Source organism: Prionailurus viverrinus, chromosome C1, assembly GCF_022837055.1.
Source record: "Prionailurus viverrinus isolate Anna chromosome C1, UM_Priviv_1.0, whole genome shotgun sequence".
In the NCBI taxonomy this organism is placed as follows: Eukaryota; Metazoa; Chordata; class Mammalia; order Carnivora; family Felidae; genus Prionailurus; species Prionailurus viverrinus.
This window is the reverse complement of record NC_062568.1, coordinates 183730851-183747876: the sequence shown is the minus strand read 5'-3', so window position 1 is coordinate 183747876 and position 17026 is coordinate 183730851. Positions and strand designations below refer to the sequence as shown.

The 17026-nt window shown below is 57.4% G+C and overlaps 2 protein-coding genes across 3 annotated transcripts in view; both read right to left on the bottom strand.

Moving 5' to 3' along the window:
• Window positions 1–2862: 2862 nt before the first annotated feature.
• BMP8B (bone morphogenetic protein 8b) overlaps window positions 2863–17026 on the bottom strand; it is a 28744-nt gene continuing 14580 nt past the window's right edge. Inside the window, exons 2-7 of one of the 2 annotated variants that reach the window (XM_047873623.1) lie at window positions 15024–15213; window positions 14452–14600; window positions 7866–8060; window positions 7029–7108; window positions 6357–6467; window positions 2863–3074 (exon numbers count right to left, since the gene is read on the bottom strand). In XM_047873623.1, coding sequence (XP_047729579.1) covers window positions 2925–3074; window positions 6357–6467; window positions 7029–7108; window positions 7866–8060; window positions 14452–14600; window positions 15024–15213 — 875 coding nt within the window. In that variant the 3' untranslated portion in view covers window positions 2863–2924. Of the gene's footprint in view, window positions 3075–6164; window positions 6468–7028; window positions 7109–7865; window positions 8061–14451; window positions 14601–15023; window positions 15214–17026 lie in introns of those variants that run through there. The other variant, XM_047873622.1, reaches the window with a different exon arrangement.
• Window positions 10368–11967, bottom strand: OXCT2 (3-oxoacid CoA-transferase 2). The gene is given in 4 exon segments (XM_047871559.1): window positions 10368–10699; window positions 10701–11683; window positions 11686–11712; window positions 11715–11967. Coding segments are annotated over 4 exon segments (1557 nt in total). The 3' UTR covers window positions 10368–10405.

Below are 17026 nucleotides of genomic sequence, written 5' to 3'. Positions count from 1 at the left end.
CACAGAAAGGGCTCAGCAGATCCTTTTGTAAGGTCAGCGGGTACCAGTTGCTAAGTGTTTTTATGGCATTGTCCTAAATGTGTATGTACATACCTGATCTTTCCAATAGCCTTGGAAGGAAAGAACCAATAGCCTATCATACCATAGAAAAGGACCCAAGATTCACATCCATTTGGCTCCAAAATGCTGTACTCTTGCTATGCTGCCTCTGTTCCTTTGGGAATTTTCCAGGACAGGTTACCTCCCCACCTGAGAAAACCATGAACACAGATGTTGTAATAACTTGGCCTCCAGGCCAGCATTGCACTGCCAAAGCCGAGACTGCTCTGCATGTGTCCTCAGCCTTTTCCCACATGCCCTCCCTTCTGGCAACAGTCCTTGATTCCTCGTTGTCAGTGGGCCTGACCAACCACCCATATGTATCCTTCGGGTCCCGTGCAACCAGATAAACCAGCCATGCCCTGAGCAAGAGAAAGGGAAATGGTGGCATTTGTGCTGTGTATCTGCCAGCCTGGGCCACCCCCTGCAGTTGCCGTGCTTGGCTCAGCAAATGGATAACTGGAAATCTAACACATGCGATAAATGCATGCAGTATCATGCAATAAACAGGGCATAAAATGCAGGAACTTTGTGTCCATTCACAATGGTTTCACTGCTCAGGGCTTTCTCCATTTGATCTCATTTGCCTGAATGGTAGAAGTTGCTGGAAGTCTGACCCAGGAAGGCAGGCAGAGGCTTCCTGTTTTTCAGTTGTGCATGAAAAAGGAAGATTACAACCTCCAGTCATTCCTGCTGTGCCCAACCTGACAGGTGAGGTATATATATCCCTGTCTATAAATCTTTGGGTGATTTGATAGACATTCCTGGTGTACCCCTAATTGTGTTGGGCTATTGGCTGGGCACAAAAGATGCGAGGGTGAAGTAAAGAATTGTCAAAATAATTGGCTAATTTTAAACTTACATTTGCCTAAAAGGTCATCTTTGATGTTAGGAAGATGGAAGTGTTAGATAAGGACTAGAATGGCAAACAGTTCTATATTTTATACCAGCTCTGATCTGTGACCACCACCTGAGCCCCCAGTTCAAGGTTGTGAGGCAGCATCTGGGCTCAGCTTGAGAAAGGGTTGGCAGACAAGATTTCCAGCCGAAGGCCCTTTGGAGACCAGAAAGCCGAATGCCTTCATGTACACATGGGAAAATGAGACCCAGAGGAGGAAACCATCTACCCGGTCAGCTCTCTTAACATCTAGGCCAGAGTTTAGATCCTTAACTGATGGGGAACTTTCCACCTTGCAGACAGTCTGGACCTGCTCTCTATCTCAGGGTCTCTTTCTCTGTACTTGCTCCACAGTCCCTTCCAGGTCCCCGTGGAGGGGCTGCTGTCCTGCAGCTGGGCCCCTGGCCTCCACACCTGCTGCCAGGCCTGATGTCCGGGGCCCCTCCTCAGGCTGCAGAGTGATGGCAGAGATGCGCGTCTTTGGGCACAGGGGTGGTTCCGCCTCGGCTGGGCTGTGCCTGTGGGTTGGGCGGGCCCAGGATCTGCTTTTAATGACAGTATTTCAGAGCTCGGGCAGCTGGACTCTGTCTGCTCCAGCAGGTAAATTACAGGCTTAGCAAGTCAGAAATCAAATAAACACTCCAACTGCCTGTGGCGGCTGCTCCAAGGAGAACAGTGGTTTCCGGGAACCTTCACCCAGGTCAGCCTAATTACTGCCTGTCACTCCCGTGGGACAGGGACCTTTTCTTTTGTCCACAGGCCTAGAGAGACAGGACGGCACTCCTGGGCACACAGGGTGATGCAGATTATGGTGACCAGCCTGATTTTGACAACTGGACATAAGCAGGTGCTGAGAAAACCCTGCCCTTGCCCCACACCTGGCCCCAGGCTGCCCAGTGTCCAAGATGCACTGCAGTGGGTGAAATGGATTGCTCCTTATGGCAGAAGATGGCAAACAGTGGAGTTCTAATACCAATCATTTTGAAATTCTATCCAGATTTGGAAGCAAAAAAAATCAAGATTATTGATGTTTGCCATGCCAAAGGGAAAGGGTAGTCGTCATCTGTTCTCAGCATCGTCATCCTGAGCCACCCAATTTCTCTACTATCCTGGGCTCAATAAAAAGAGAACTTTTCCATGGAGCTGAGCTCAGCATGGTGACAGATAGATAGGTGAATGAAACCTCCCCAGTTTTTTGTTTCTACAAAGGCCAAAATCCATGCACCGCAGCTCTTCCCCGGATAGCAGAGGCAGATCAACGCAGTAAGATCGGGAGAGACAAATGCCATTGGCCTGAGCCCTACGTCATGTGGTTCATTCAGCTCTTGAGTTGGCACACGTGCCTACCTATGGCTAGCAGTTTGATGATTCAGAGCCACAACTACACAGCAATGAGGGCAAGTCCACACTCTAACAAAAGTGCCCAGAAATACCTGGGAGGGGCAGGCAACTGGAGGTAGACTAGACTGTCTACACACATCCAAGCTCTGTGATGGATAGTAAAGAGCCCGAGGTAGCCATTTTGGGTTCTAGGTGCCCCTCAGTTCACCCCAAATCACCACAAGCCTGGACCAGCAATGGACACGGATAGGTCCTCAGATAGGACTTTTGTGTCAACCCCCAAATGCTGGTCAGCACGTGCTTCTCGGGGAGGAGGCTGGGAAAAAACCTGCTCAGTGACTCAGACCACCAGGCCTGGAGGCCAAAAGATTTTCACAAACCTCAGGCAGGGAAGGGGCAGAGAGGCCTGGAGAAGATCCAGCCCTGGCAGGAAGAAAAAAAGGGCATAGATATGCTGATCTCTGGGGGCCCACCCCTCCATCTCCAGCACCCCCCCCCCCCCCAGGTCGGGCTGGGTCTGAGAGTTTTCTGCATCTGGAGAGGGGCCTGATCCAGGCGGGAGGCTCTGCAGCAGCGGGGCCGGGCCTCAGTGGCAGCCACAGGCCCTGACCACCATGTTGCGGTGCTTGCGCAGGATGACATTGTTGCTGCTGTCATAGTAGAGCACGGAGGTGGCGCTCAGCTTCGTGGGGGCGCAGCACGCCTTGGGGACCGCATCCGGCTTCATCAGGTGCACCTGGCCAGGGGAGGGACGGCAGTCAGGTGTGAGTACCGCGGCCTTCTCCCACGACTCCCAGGTCCCACCGACCCCGGAGTCTCCAGCTGCTCACCCTCCCCGGCTCCATCCTCTGCAGCCCGGGCTGGCGCTAACCTGTAGATGTTCCCCACCCCGCCCCCCTTCACCTCTTCCCCGCACCAGCTGGCTCCCTCCCTCCACATTCACTCCCCTCAGAGGCCACGACCCGCTCACTGGTCTCCAGCACATGGTGTGCCCAGTCCCTCTGCCGCACCACCCCTCTGGGGTCCCCTCCGCTCCTCCCATGTGCTCCTGTAACATCCCTGATCATATCTTGTCCCCGTTAGCTGTTTGCCATCTGTCTCCCCTCCCAGCTGTGAGCCAGTGAACGATCACAGAACAGGAGAGACCTAGAATCCTAGGTCCATCCTCGTGTTCAGTGCTGTTACTCCTCAAGGCACTTGCCACCCCTGATAACAACTTCTAAGGCAACTACTGTTCTGGGCCGACCAAGACGGAGGGCACGGAGGCCCCGCGTGGTGCCCAGAGTCGCATGGCTCTCAGATGTGGCAGAACTTGGACGGGGTGTGCTGACCTGCTGCCCTCTGAACAGCCTTACTGCCAGGAGAGAGCCTGCCTGAGGAACGGCCCATTTTCAGCTTCCTAAAAATATTTCTCCCAAGCACTGGCAGGACGAGCCGCAGTTTACACAGAATTCCGGGTCAGGGCCCCCCACTTGCAGGCCCGAAGGCGGCCCAAGGCTGTGGGGAGGCAGGAGAGAAGAGGACACCTGCTCCATCCCTGTGTCATGCATCCCAGGGCCCCCCACCCTCTCGGACGCAGCCAAGCAGGACCCGGATGAAGCTGTCTGGTGGGGGAATCTGTCTGGCCCCCACTCCCCTGTGCCCAGCTCTGAGCCAGCCTGCCGGGAGGACACCAGCTGGCTCAGGGCCCAACAGCCTCTCAGGGGCCCAGGGGGAGGCTGAGGCCGCTGTGGGGATGTCCAGCCAGACAGGACCTGGGTGCCACTGCTACCAACTTCACCACCTCCAAATGCGGTGGCCCGGCTTGGCCTTCATGGGCCCACGTGAAAAACTAGGCGACACTGCCTGCCTGCCCCAGCCATGGGCTCTGAATGACTGGGAACAGGGGAGGGTCTTGCCCGAGTCGGGGTGCTGGAGAGAAGTTGGGCACCGCGGGGGTACGGCCTTTCTGAGACCTCCCCCACGCCCCAGATGAGAGCTTTGTCAGATGAGTGACAGAAAGAAGGTCTTTTATTCCATCTGGCACCAAACAGGATGACTTGGGGAAGCTAATGTGCCATTCCACCCAGCTCATTTTTGAGCCACCGGGAGACCAAATCCAAGGGTCTGTCACTTACTGGCTGTGCATCTTTGGGTACAAATCGCGCATCTGTGGGCCTCGTTTTCTCCTCTGCCAAATGGGTAGAATGGTACTTTTCTCATTTCCAACACAAATGTATCTAGGACATGTGCCTTGTGCCAGCTCTGCCAGCATGGGGCACAGAAATGTCCCAGACATGGTCCCTGCTTTCACAGACTCAGTGGGGAGGGAAAGGGAGACGGGGAATATTCCAGCAGACAACCAGGACCCACCGGAGCGGCACAACAAAGCAGGCCTTCAGCACTGGGAGCATGAGCGTGGTGACGACCCCTGGCAGGGAAGGGCCACAGACATGAGGTGTGCAAGGGGAGCAGGGGGTGGCTGGGCCCAGGGCAGGGGAGGAGGCCCTGCAAGTGGAGGGCACAGCAGGTGCAAAGGCAGGAAGGTGAGAAACAGCCTATGCAGGGAGATGAGGGCACTAGAACATGTGGGGACACTGGCGAGGTCGGCAGGGTGGCTCACGAGGGGTCCTGCGTCCCAGGCCAAGGGCTCAACCTTCCTCCTGGGAATGGTAGGAAGCGAGACCAAGTTTCTCAACTGAGAACGAGGTGCTAGGTTGTGCTTTAGTGGGATCCCCAGCTGCTGTGTGGAGAAGGGCTAAGAGGATGAGCCTAGAGGGAAATGCTTCCTTCTCTTGCCTTCACGATACCCCAGGTCCCCCATCACTGCCCGGCCTCCCCATGGAGGAGGCCAGTCCTCACCTCCGCTCCTGCATCTGCCGTCTCCCCAGAGAAGCTCACCTGTTCTCAGGACTGGAGGGACGGCCCCATGCCACTCTGACATCCAGAGCTTCAGCCCAGCCCCTCCTCAGACCTGCAGGTCCCGCTTCCCTCCCGGGCCCACCTCTGACCTCACCTTCCCGGCCCCCCATGCCTCCCTGCAGCCCGAGCCCACCCAGCTATCCTGACTTGGGAGCTGCACACCCTTGTGGGCCAGGAGAACCATGTGTGTCTCATCACAACCAAGCTTTTCCCAGGAAAGCAGTCCCTGAGGGCAGCAACTCCCACTTGATGTGAGAAAGGCAGTGTGACCACAGGGTCAAAGCCACTGTCAGTGATGTTTACTCTCACTCAGGGGCATCACTTAATCTCTTACTAGATTAACATAGGGGCAGGGACACCAGGAAGTAGGCTTCTAGGTAAACGTTCTAGAAAGAAATCTCAATCCTATTATCAACAAACTTTTAAAACACTTAGCAATAAACAGCAGCAACAAAGCTCCTCACAGAAACTATTATTCGGCATTTAAAGGTACCCCAGACAGCATCAAAAGCATTTACTACCTGTGGGAGACACAAAGAACTAAGGAACCAGGAAAAAGACAATGGGGAGGTGAACAGAAGGGGGGAGCAAAGCCCAGCCCATCACCCAGGCCACACCTGCAACGCTCTCCTCATACACCGTGCAGCAGGTGGCTGAATGCACATGCCCGTTACTCACCCCACAGGCATCTGTGTGACGGGAGGCCGAGGATGCCAGGGGACATGGTGATGTGTGTTTAGAGCACACAGGTACACAGGTGGGATGCACATGTTATGTGTGTGTTGTGGTGTGATGTGTGACCAGAAGCAAGCATGTCTTGTAAATCTGGGTGCCCACATATGTACGTGAATGCCTTACACGTGCATGTGCAAGGCACGGATCTGGGTGGGCACAAGCAGTCAGGGTAAGTCAGGTGTGTGTGGATTCAGATGCCTAGGGGTCTACATGTGAACGTGGCCACATAGGGACCAGTTCCTGTACAGACATGGGAAGTTAACTGCGTGTGCCTACAGTGAAGGGTGGGGAGAGCTCCCTGAGACCCGAGCAGGCGCTTCCATCCACCTGGCTGCACGAGCCCTCTCCCCATGGGTGGGGACAGGATGGACGCGGTACTGACCAGGGACTGCAGGATGGCGTGGTTGGTGGCGTTCATGCACGAGTCCAGCGGGAAGGAGCACTCCCCCTCACAGTAATAGGCCGAGTAGCCTTGGGGAGCAATGACCCAATCCTGGGGGGGAAAGAGGAGAAAGTGAGTGCCATCCAGGTGCCCCCCCACACTGAGCCCCTGAATCCAGCACACGGCACAAGACGACTCAGGGCTGCCCCTTACCCACCTGCAGCCCCAGCCCCATCAGCCAAGCCTAGGGTCCCTGCAGGCAGGCTCCCCCAAGAGGCCTGTCGTCCACTGGGAGGCCCTCGGCAGGCAGGGCTGGACACAGCTCTGTCCCCTTCACATGCACTGGGCATCGGATTCCTCCCCACCCGCCCCACTGCATCTTCTAGAGCTGCTGTCCCAGCAGATGTGCACACACACTGCCCTCCCAGCCTCGGTTTCCCTGTTGCAGCCCTGACATGTTCTGGCTGAGGATTCAGACTATCCCCATTTCCATGGTTTTCACCAAAAAACACCTTCTCACTATAAAAGAAAGACATATTCCCTTCAGAAAACACTGAAGAACCTAATGCATGAGAAAATTAAAGTCACCCATAATTCTAGCTGCCCCTGGAGATACACCTATCATTTCCGGGTGGGGACCGTCATGTAAGAAGGAGGGGAGTCAGAAATTACCAGCCAGCCGAGGTCCTGGAAGCTGACGTAGAGCTCGTGCCGCCGGCAAACCTGCCGGCCGTCGGTGCCGTGAACGTCATCTGCAGGGACAGAAGCCAGGTCTGTTCTGGGGTTCCTGCTCTGGGCAGCTTCCACAAGGAGCTCCCAGGGCGGGGGACACCCCACCGGGCACACTTGGTGAATAAATGAATGCAGTGAAACAGATGCATTTGATCTCATTAAGCCCATCCTGCAGCTCTGCTGGTGTCACGACCCAGCTCAAGAAACTTCGATGGCTCCAGGTGGGTCCAATAGCTACAGAGGAACCCTGCACTCACCCCAGCCTCCCCTGAGTTCCAACCTGTGGGCCCTCCCGATGCTTCAGTAAACAGCCCAGGGGACCCTGGGCCATCAGTGGCTCCTTTTCTGTACTGACCTCATCCCACCTCTCCTGCCGCCCCCATTCCACAGGATCGAGTGGCTCACGGAGGCCAAAGGGCGGACTCCCCGTGGAGGAGAGGGGGGCAGGAGGGCAGGGCAGGCCCACTCCTGATCCTGAGGGGCTCAGTCTGCGGGGGAGACCTCCACATAAACAGTTGTACATCCTGCAGGGACCCCAGGGGCTGTGCTGCCCGGAGGATGGGGCACCTGATTCTGATGGAGACTTCTGGAAAAAGCCCTGGGAGCCAGGGGAGGGCAGAGAAAGCACTTCTGGGTGGCAGAGACGGAGAGGGCAGAGGCTGGTCCACAGAACAGTGCTGGAGGGTGACCCCCGGCCTGAACCTACTGAGGACCCAGAGGGTTCTGTCCCCTCCAGGTGGCTCCCGGGCCCTGCCCCAGGCCCCTCCCAGACCTCACCAAAGATCCCCGGGAGTTTGTTCGGGTGTGGCAGCTCGTTGGTTTTCTTGGGCGGCCTCCTCTTCAGGGGCCTCGCTGCCCGAGGGGCTCGGACGGGACCAGGGCTCGCCCTGAAAAAAGTGACCAGGAAAGGCTGTTTGGAGCCCGGCGCCCGTCGCCCCAGCAGGCCAGCCAGGCCAGGATCCACGCTGTGCCCTGAGACGGAGAGAGGAGAGAGGGCGATCACTCACGGGCAGGGGCTGTGCACGTGGGACAGCGGGGACCCTCCTGCCAGGGCCTGCTCGGGCCCAGGAGCGCAGAGGCAGAGGGCCTCAGTTTGCTCCTCTGGAAACAGGAGTCCCAGGTCCGAGGGAGATGGAGGGAGGGGGGCCTCGCGAACACAGGGTCATTACTCGCGATAACGGTGAACAATGCCATCTGTGAAGCACTTTATAGGTTTCGAGTTAGTTCACACACGTGACCTTCATGTGTCTCCACAGTCCCCCTGGACCTCATGCTTCGCTGAGAAACGTCAGAGCCACTCTGCCGGGGGCTCGCAGAACCACGGTTCCCATGTCCATCTGAGCGCTCCGAGGCCCGAATTCTCCCTTCCACCCCATACGTTCTGGGCGTGTGGATGGATTTGTGACCCAGCAGATTAGAGCAGCCACCAGGACGTAGCCAGGGCTTGCTCTGCCCAGCACTGCCAAGAGCAGGACACTAACTGTGCCCTGACATCCACAAACGAGACCCTGGGTTCAGTGGGGCAGAGACATCTGGCCAAAGTCCTGGAGCCGCGGTTCAGTCAGATCCCAAGTTCTTACCCACTGAAGGTCTTACTCCCGGGTTTGTGGGTTAAAACAGAGAGAAAAGGCTGTGGGCTGGACATGATGGGGGCTTCTGGCTTGGAAGAGGGACACCCCTGAAAATGGGATTTGACCCCGCAGCTGCTTAAGAGATGAGGATGCCCTGAGAAACACACTCACGATCCCTGGAAATGTCGACTCCACCAATGAAACCAACTTCCTGTACCTTTTTGTATTTCCAAATGACCTCTTGATTTCTTAACTGTCAAAGTAACACAAGGGCAACTGTAAGGTAACCTCTGGGGAAGAAATATCACTCAGAAACCTCTGCCCACCCCAACACATCATTTTCATCTTTCTGGAATATTTTCATGTCACCTGAACTTTTACACAATGGCCATCTTAACAAAGAAATCTGTATGTTTTCCAACTTTTTCACATAAACATGTTCACTGCTGTTAAAATGTCTCCACTATGAACGTTTCAAATGTATAATATTCCTTTGAGAAAATGTACCACAACGTTTAAAGATTAGCTTAACTTTAGACATTTAGGTTATTTGCCGGCTTTCATTAAAAGACGAGAAAGGGGTAGATCTCTTCATTCTCATTTCCTGTGGAATTTTCCTTTTTCTTTGTTTGAATGTTTCTATTTTTCAGAGAGAGAGAGAGAGAGAGAGAGAGAGAGAGAGGAAACGTGAGTGGGGGAGGGGCGGAGAGAGAGGGGAACAGAGGCTCTGCAGTGGGCTCTGTGCTGACAGCAGCGAGCCAGTCGTGGGGCTCAAACTTACAAACTGAAACTGTGAGATCATGACCGGAGCAGGAGTCGGATGCTCAACCAACTCAGCCACCGAAGAGCCCCTCCCACGGTATTTTCTCAAACTAAATGACAGGAGGTGATTACTGACTTTTATGCTCCTTAAAACACAGTGCCAACTGCTCTACTTCCTGTACATCACCTCAGTGTTGCCACCCTGACACACACACACACACACACACACACACACACAGGCACCTGTACATTCGTACGTATGGAACACACGTGCACTTCTCATACAGGATACAGACATACACGTACACGATGCTACGTGTCTATTCCATTAGCGGGTGTCTGATTCACTGTGAAACCATCCCAGTCCTGCTCAGCTGGCAAAGGTCAGCCCTTAAACAGCCGGGCTCTAGACCTGGGGCCCCGGGCCAAGTTGGTTGAACTAATCAGTCCAGAGACTAAACTTTGATCTATGACATCACCTCCCACAAACAAATGCACCGGACACGTTAGAGGCACCGCTCAGGAACGACCCTGCTGGGACGGGAGGGGGGTCAGCTGCAGGGGCTGACACTGGAAGGAGCCTTGGGGATACGGGGGTGGTTACTCCTCCCTCATCACTTCCCCCCACATTTCGTGGCTCATTCCCGAGAGAAGGCTCCTCGGTGAAAGCCTTCCTTCCTGGGGATCATCTGAGCTGCAGGAATTTAACGTAAACATCACAGTGAGGAGGGCGTCCGAGTGCCCGACGACGGAACCAGACCTAACTCAGGACTCACAGAACATGCAAGAGCAACACCAAAGATCTCCTTTTGTTTTTAATTAAAGCCATATTCCTCTTGAGAGAATAGTCTGTCTGGCGGTAGCCGAGTCTGAGACGCCAGGAGAACCGGTCAGACGAACGGACAGGAGTGATGACACCCCCTCTGGGTGAGAGGCAGTGGCGAAAATGAAACACACCCTCTGACCAGGGCTTCCTTCCCTGGGTCAGGCAGCCACCTGCTGCATGGGTCTGAGGTTCGGTGACACGGCGAAGGGCTGCCCGTCCTCTGTGACGACGTCCACGGTCAGCCCGTCCCAGAGCTCAATCAGCGTCAGGCCTTTCTTCTTGTGCACGTCGAACACGGCCTTGTCAGTGATGATCCGGTCCACACAGCGCTTCCCAGTCAGCGGCATGGTATGCTTCTCCGAGATTTTGGGTTCGTTGGCCTTGGTGCAGTGCGCCATGGTGACCACCACTCTGGTCTTGGGACTGGACACCAAGTCCATGCCCCCCCCCCCCCATGCCTTTCACCTTCTTCCCGGGTATCATCCAGTTAGCCAGGTCACCGTATTTGGAGACCTGCATGGCTCCCAGCATGGTGAGGTCGAGGTGCCCGCCTGGAATCATGGCGAATGAGTCATCGCTGGAGAAGAAACAGCCCCTGGGGAAAATGCTCACCGTCTGCTTGCCCGCGTTGATGAGATCTGCATCCACCTCATCTTTGGGTGGGAACGGCCCCAAGCCCAGGATGCCATGTTCACTGTGAAGATGAACAGTCATGTCTGGGCTGATGTAGTTGCTGGCCAGGAGCGGGATTCCTATGCCCAGATTGGCATACATGCCATCCTCAAATTCAAGAGCTGCCCGCTTGACAATTCGGGCGCCGGGGTCATCTGCAAACTCGGCTTTTTCATCGTGCTCCTTCCTGAGGGCTAGATGCTCAATTCTTTTCTCGTGTTTTTCTCCCTGAATCACGCGGTCGACATAAATGTTAGGAACGTGGATGTCTTCGAGGGCAAAGGTCCCCACATCCACGATTTCTTCCACCTCCACCACGGAGGTTTCCACAGCTTTGTACATGGGCACGTTGAAATTCCTGGGTCTTTTTCTGAAGATGACGTTCCCAGCGCGGTCGGCCTTCCACCCCTTCACCAAAGCAAAATCAGCAGTGATGGCCTACTCCAGAAGATAGTGGTGCCCGTGGAACTCCCTCACCTCTCGGGGCTGGCTCATGATGGCGATGTGGCCGTCGGGCACGGACCTGATGGGGGCGCCTCCCTCCTGAACCAGGGTCCTGTAGGCCATTGGCGTGTAGAAGGCGGGCACCCCGGCGCCCCCGGCACGGATGCGCTCGGCCAGGGTGCCCTGGGGCGTCAGCTCCAGCTCCAGCTCCAGCTCGCCCGCCAGGTACCGGCGCTCGCACAGCGTGTTCTGCCCCACGTAGGAGATGAGGTGGGCGATCTGCTTGGCCTCCAGTAACAGGCCCGGCCCGAAATCGTCCAACCCACGTTGCTGCTGACCACGGTCAAGCCTTGACGCACGTGCGGAGCAGCGCCTGAATCAGGTTCTCTGGAATCCCGCAGAGCCCGAAGCCGCTGACCATGATCTTGGCCCTGTCCGCGATGTCTTTGACGGCCTCCACGGGATCCGCGTAGAATTTGGCGCGGGCGCGAGCGCTGGTGGCCAGGCCGCGCACACCGCCCTCGGCCTCAACCAGCGTGGGCCCCCAGCGGCTGGCGGGGACGTGGTGCCCGAGTGCCCGCGCGAGCCTCTGGAGGACGGTCATCGTGCGCTCCGGCTCCGGGCCCCGGACTGAGACTGGCGGGGGACAGGCCAACGCCGGCCGCCACCACCACATCACAGAGCAGGGAGGGCGCGTGGGGCGGTGACGCTCACACCGGGTGGCCCCGGCGCCCCTGCCCACAACGAGGCGCCCCTCCCCCAAGGGGATTCCGGACCCTGCATCCCCCGCTGCGGAGGCAGCAACGTTCCTGAGGGGAAGACGCGACCCTGAGTCCTCGGGATTGGCAGCAAGGCCGCCTGTGTCCAGCCCAAAGCCCCAGGGGCAAGGGAGGTCCTTTGCGGGGCCCCTTCCAGGCACACCTCTCCCTGTCGGACACCCCCAACTCTGGGTGGTCCCCTTCCTTCTCCGTCACCACCCCCTTCCCGGGTGACCTGCTCCAGTCCCCTGGCTCTCAGCCACGCAGACTGCCGCGCTTCCCACACCTGCGCCGCCCGCCCCCGCGCTCACCTGTCCTGGGTGACCGGCCATCTGGACGTCTACCAGGGCTCCCAATGACCTCACCGCCAAAGAAAGTGCTCTGGGGTTGCTGCCTCAGACCTGCCCCCTCCTCTTCTTTCACTCAGACACAAAGCTATTAAAAATGGGCCCCTGGCTCACTCCACATTTTCCGTGATTCCTCCGCTGCCCACTTTTCTCCATTTCTGCCGCTACCAACAAGCTCCTCCCCACTCCACCTGCACGCTGGGTGGCTCCTGAGCCTCTGTGACGGCGCTCTTGTCCCCCACACACCACCCTCCTTGCTCACGTCAGGGGCGGGCCGTTCTGGATACATACGGAGAAAGGTTTTATTTTATCCTAGTTGAGATTTACAGAAAAATCGCACCGACAGCCCAGAGTCCCCGGATACCCAGAGCCGGTTTCCCCTGGGAAATGTTAACATTTACGTTAGGGCCGTGGATTTGTCACAACTGATGAACCAATATGATAAATTAACACGATATATTCGGATCTCGCCGGTCTTCCCCATGTCCTCTCTCTCTTCCAGGGTTCCTGCCCAGATCCCACATGGTCGTCAGCTGCTACAACTGCTCAGGCGCCTCTAGGCTCTCACACGAGCTCAGACTTGCTTTGTAATTATGACGGTTTGGAGAAGGACCTGACGGGCACTCTGCAGTACGTCCTTCAGTTTCCGTTTGTCTGGGTTTTTCTCACGGTTAGACGGGGTGTGGGTTTTGGGGGGAAGGCCATGAGATGAAGGGCCCTTCCCATCCCTTCATGTCAAGGGGACACGGGAGGTACGTGACATTCACGTGAACCCTGATCACCTGCCGAGGCAGCACGCTCAGCTTTCTCCTCTGTGAACTTACTTCCCCCACCCCGTCCCGACTGTACTTTGGGAAGCAGGTCGCTAAGCATTGTCACACTGAGGGGTGGAGTGATGTCCTCCTTGGGGGGGCAGGGGGGGTGTTTTCAGGGGGCTCTTTTCAGATCCTGCCATCCTCCACTGCTATAAAATACAGTGAGCTACCCCCCACGCTCCAACACCAGGCCCTGGTTTACCCACAGAGGGCCCGGAGCGCCTGGCGGGCTCAATTGGTAAAGCATGCGACGCTTAACCTCAGGGTTGTGAGTTCGAGCCCCACTTTGGGTGCAGACGTTACTTACAAATAAAATCTTGGGGGCCCTCCCCGGCTGGTTCAGTTGGTTAAGCGTCCGACTCTGGCTCAGGTCATGATCTCTCAGTTCATGAGTCTGAGCCCCACATCAGCTCTCTGTCATCAGTGCAGAGCCTGCTTTGGATCCTCTGTCCCCCTGTGCCTCTCCCTGGCTCACACTCTCTCTCTCAAAAATAAATAAACGTTAAAAAATAATATAATCTTAAAAAGAAAGAATGCGCCGTGCCAGCTCTCAGTCTCCTCTCCCATCTGCCCTGGCCCCCCCTGCTCCAGCCACGGCCGCCCCTTCCTGCAGCTCAGATACGCCAATCTTGTGCCCACCTTCGGCCTCTCCATCCCACCTCCTGCCATAACGGAGGCTCTTCCCCAGATACCTATGGAACGAATGAAGGTGTGATCCTCATTCTACAGATGAGGAAACGGAGGCTTAGCAGGTAAGTATCCTGCAAGGTCATCGAGTGAGAGCACTGCAGGGCTGGGATTCAAGCCCAGGCCTCTCTGATCAAGTCTGAGGGTGTAACCGCTTCCCCTCCTGCCCTGCCCAGTAGGGGACCTCCCAGCCTACACGGTTGCTCCTGGAGAGGGAAAACACAGACTCTCTCTTAGCAGCTCAAGCGTGGGTTCCGCAAAGGAGAGGAGGGAGAGCACTGGGGTAGGGGGCCCCTGCTGCGGGAACCTGGCCCCTGCACCCTGCTGACCCCCACGGTGGGGCAGGGATCGTCACCCCAGACTCAGGGCTGAGAAAGGCCAGGCCTCCAGGGCCCAGGGAGGGGGCTGCAGCCCTCTCGGCTGCCAGCAGCGCCAGAGGAGCCCCCCGGGAGAAGGTCTGCCGCCCAACCCTGGGCCTCACCATCGTCCGTTTCCACATAGAGGCGGAGCCCCAGGTCCTTGTTCCGGCTCAACAACCAGCGGTCACTGGCTGCTGTCACGTCCAACACCAGCCAGCCCTCGTCCCCAGCTCGGAGCGTCTGAAGATCCAAAAAGAACAAGTCAGACTCCCTGTGGACACGAAAGAACAATTAACCGAGGGCTGGCACAGCTGCCTCTGTGTTTCTAGGGCCCTCCTGTGGACCACGAGTGGGCGCCTGCCTGGCTTGGGCCGGGTGCCTCACTCTCCTCATCTCACTGCATCTACCCCACAAAGGTGTTACTGCGCCCACGCAGCGATGTGGAAACTGAGGCCCAGGAGCTCAGTGACCTGCCCAAGGTCCTGCCCCAGGACAGCGGGGCACGGACTTGCAGCAGGACTGGTTCTGGGTCACTCCCCACAGTGACACGAGGCCTGGGGTCAAGTATCTTTCTGTCTCTGGGGGTGTGCTCTCCAGGGAGCTCCCCTTCTGGCCTCTGGGACATGTCCCCTCCGGGGCTGGGCCCGATACACCGACAGAGGCTCGACCGGGAGGCGGGGCATGGGGCGGGCACCTGTTGGACTGCTCTCTGACCACCTCGAACATGCTGACGTGCAGGGTCCCGTTGAGCAGGTGGGTGCTGGCCATCTTGTAAATCCGGAACTCAGCGGCTGTGACCATCTCCCCCTCTGGGATCTGGGTCAGGTCAAAGCGGAACTCCTTCCAGTGGGGCTCCTGGTGGCCCAGGGTACGGTCACGCTCCACTGCAAGACAGAGCGGGACCGGCGGTCACTCGTGTTCTGGGCTCGGGCTGGGGGTGGGCGGAGTTGGGAGGGAGCTGGGGGCCGAGGCAGCCTGGGTGGTGACGGCCCCCTCCTCTGCAAAGGGGCTTGCTCCCAGGCTCCGCCCGCTGGGTGCTGAGAAGGCTCAGTGGGGCTACACGGTGAGGCGTCTGCAGAGGACCCAGCATACACCAGCTCAACGAGAGCAGCCTTCACTTCTGGCCCCTGAGCCCCAAACCCGGCCTGCCATCCCCATTCCCTGCTGGCGCTGGGACCCGAGGGTGAAGTAGACGTCAGGTCCCTCCTCTGGGAAGACGGACATCAGAGCCAAGGCAGAAAAGGGCCACGCAAGGGTGCAGAGACATAACAGTGCATTTCGGAGGCAGGGGCTGCCCAGAATCTGCCGATGTACATGCATGGAAGCCTGGGGAGGGGGAGCCTTTGCAGCTGACACAGGCTGGGGCTTGAGGGGTGAGAGCGGATATGTCGAGAGAGAAGGACACTGCACAAGAAAGGGGCCAGCCTGAGCAAAGGCCTAGGGCTCCAGGGCTGAGGAACAGATTGTGCCAGCAGGGGAAACAACAGCCATAAAACACAGCAAAGGGTGAAATGATGGCAGGCCCCGTTTGGGGACAAGGGGAAGGAAGGAGGAGTGCCGGAGGGAGACTCAGAAAGGAACAAGGAGTAGCAAGGTAGGAGTGACAGCTCCTGGAGAGACCTGGTCAGGGCCTGGGGAAGCTGGACAGTCCCATGGAGTGGTGGGATCTGAGCAGGCTTCCCGGAGGAGGGGACATCTGAACTGGCCTTGAAGGATGGGACAGAGTCTTGTCGGGTGGAGAAGGTGGCAGGGAAGGCATCCTAGGCAGAGGGGACCCCAGAGGCACCGGTGTGGGGTGCTGGGGCGTCCACAGAGCAGCAGTGTGGGGGACGGGCCCTGAGTGGCTGTGGCCTGACTGCGGAGGGCTGGAATTCTGGCCCAGGAGCGTGGGCTGTGCCTCTGGCCGCTGGGGTTCAGGGCTCTGGGCAGCAGGGGCGCAGTGTGGTTTGGGGTGGGGAGGAAGGTATGTGTGGAGGGGCAGGTGAAGCGCAGGCTGGAGGGGGAGCCAGGGCGGCCTGGTGGCGAGGCTGGACTGTCTGGGCAGGAGGCTGTGGGTGGCGAGTCAATCCCACATCTCCCCAGCTGCCCGGAAGTGCCCAGGACAGTATATTTAGTACCGTCTTACTTTAGCCTCTTGTCACTTTCAAACACCACAAATCTGTGTTTCCGGAAAGCAGGGGTGGGAGCCGCCCAGCGCCGTCCTCAAAACCCAACACTGAGATTTTAATTACATGTCTGTGAGTCTTTTAAAAACTCTCTCTCTCTGGCTACTGGGCTCAGTGACCACAAGTCACCGGGCCGGTGGCGGAGGCGGATGTGGGGAGCACTTCCCGTCCTCACGGTGAGGACCTGATCTGGTGATGGACAAACAGCTGGGTTGGGTGGGGCCCGTGGACGCACATTTGGACAGGAGGAGACGGGCTTCTCATCCCCAGCCAAGGAGGAGAAGAAACAGAACGTCCATCCTCTGACAGCGTGCCGGACACACGGCAAATGCCCACCCGTGGCCCAGGCTGTTGCGGAGGCAGCATGACCCGGAGCGGATGCGGGTCCTCCCACACAGGCAGAGAGCGCGGAGGGCAGGGTTCTGGACCCTTACCGAGCGATGCACGCCAAGAATATGGACACGCATGTCCCCTCCCCCCTACAGACACACTCACACTCACACTCACACACACGCACAGCTTTGGTGACAAT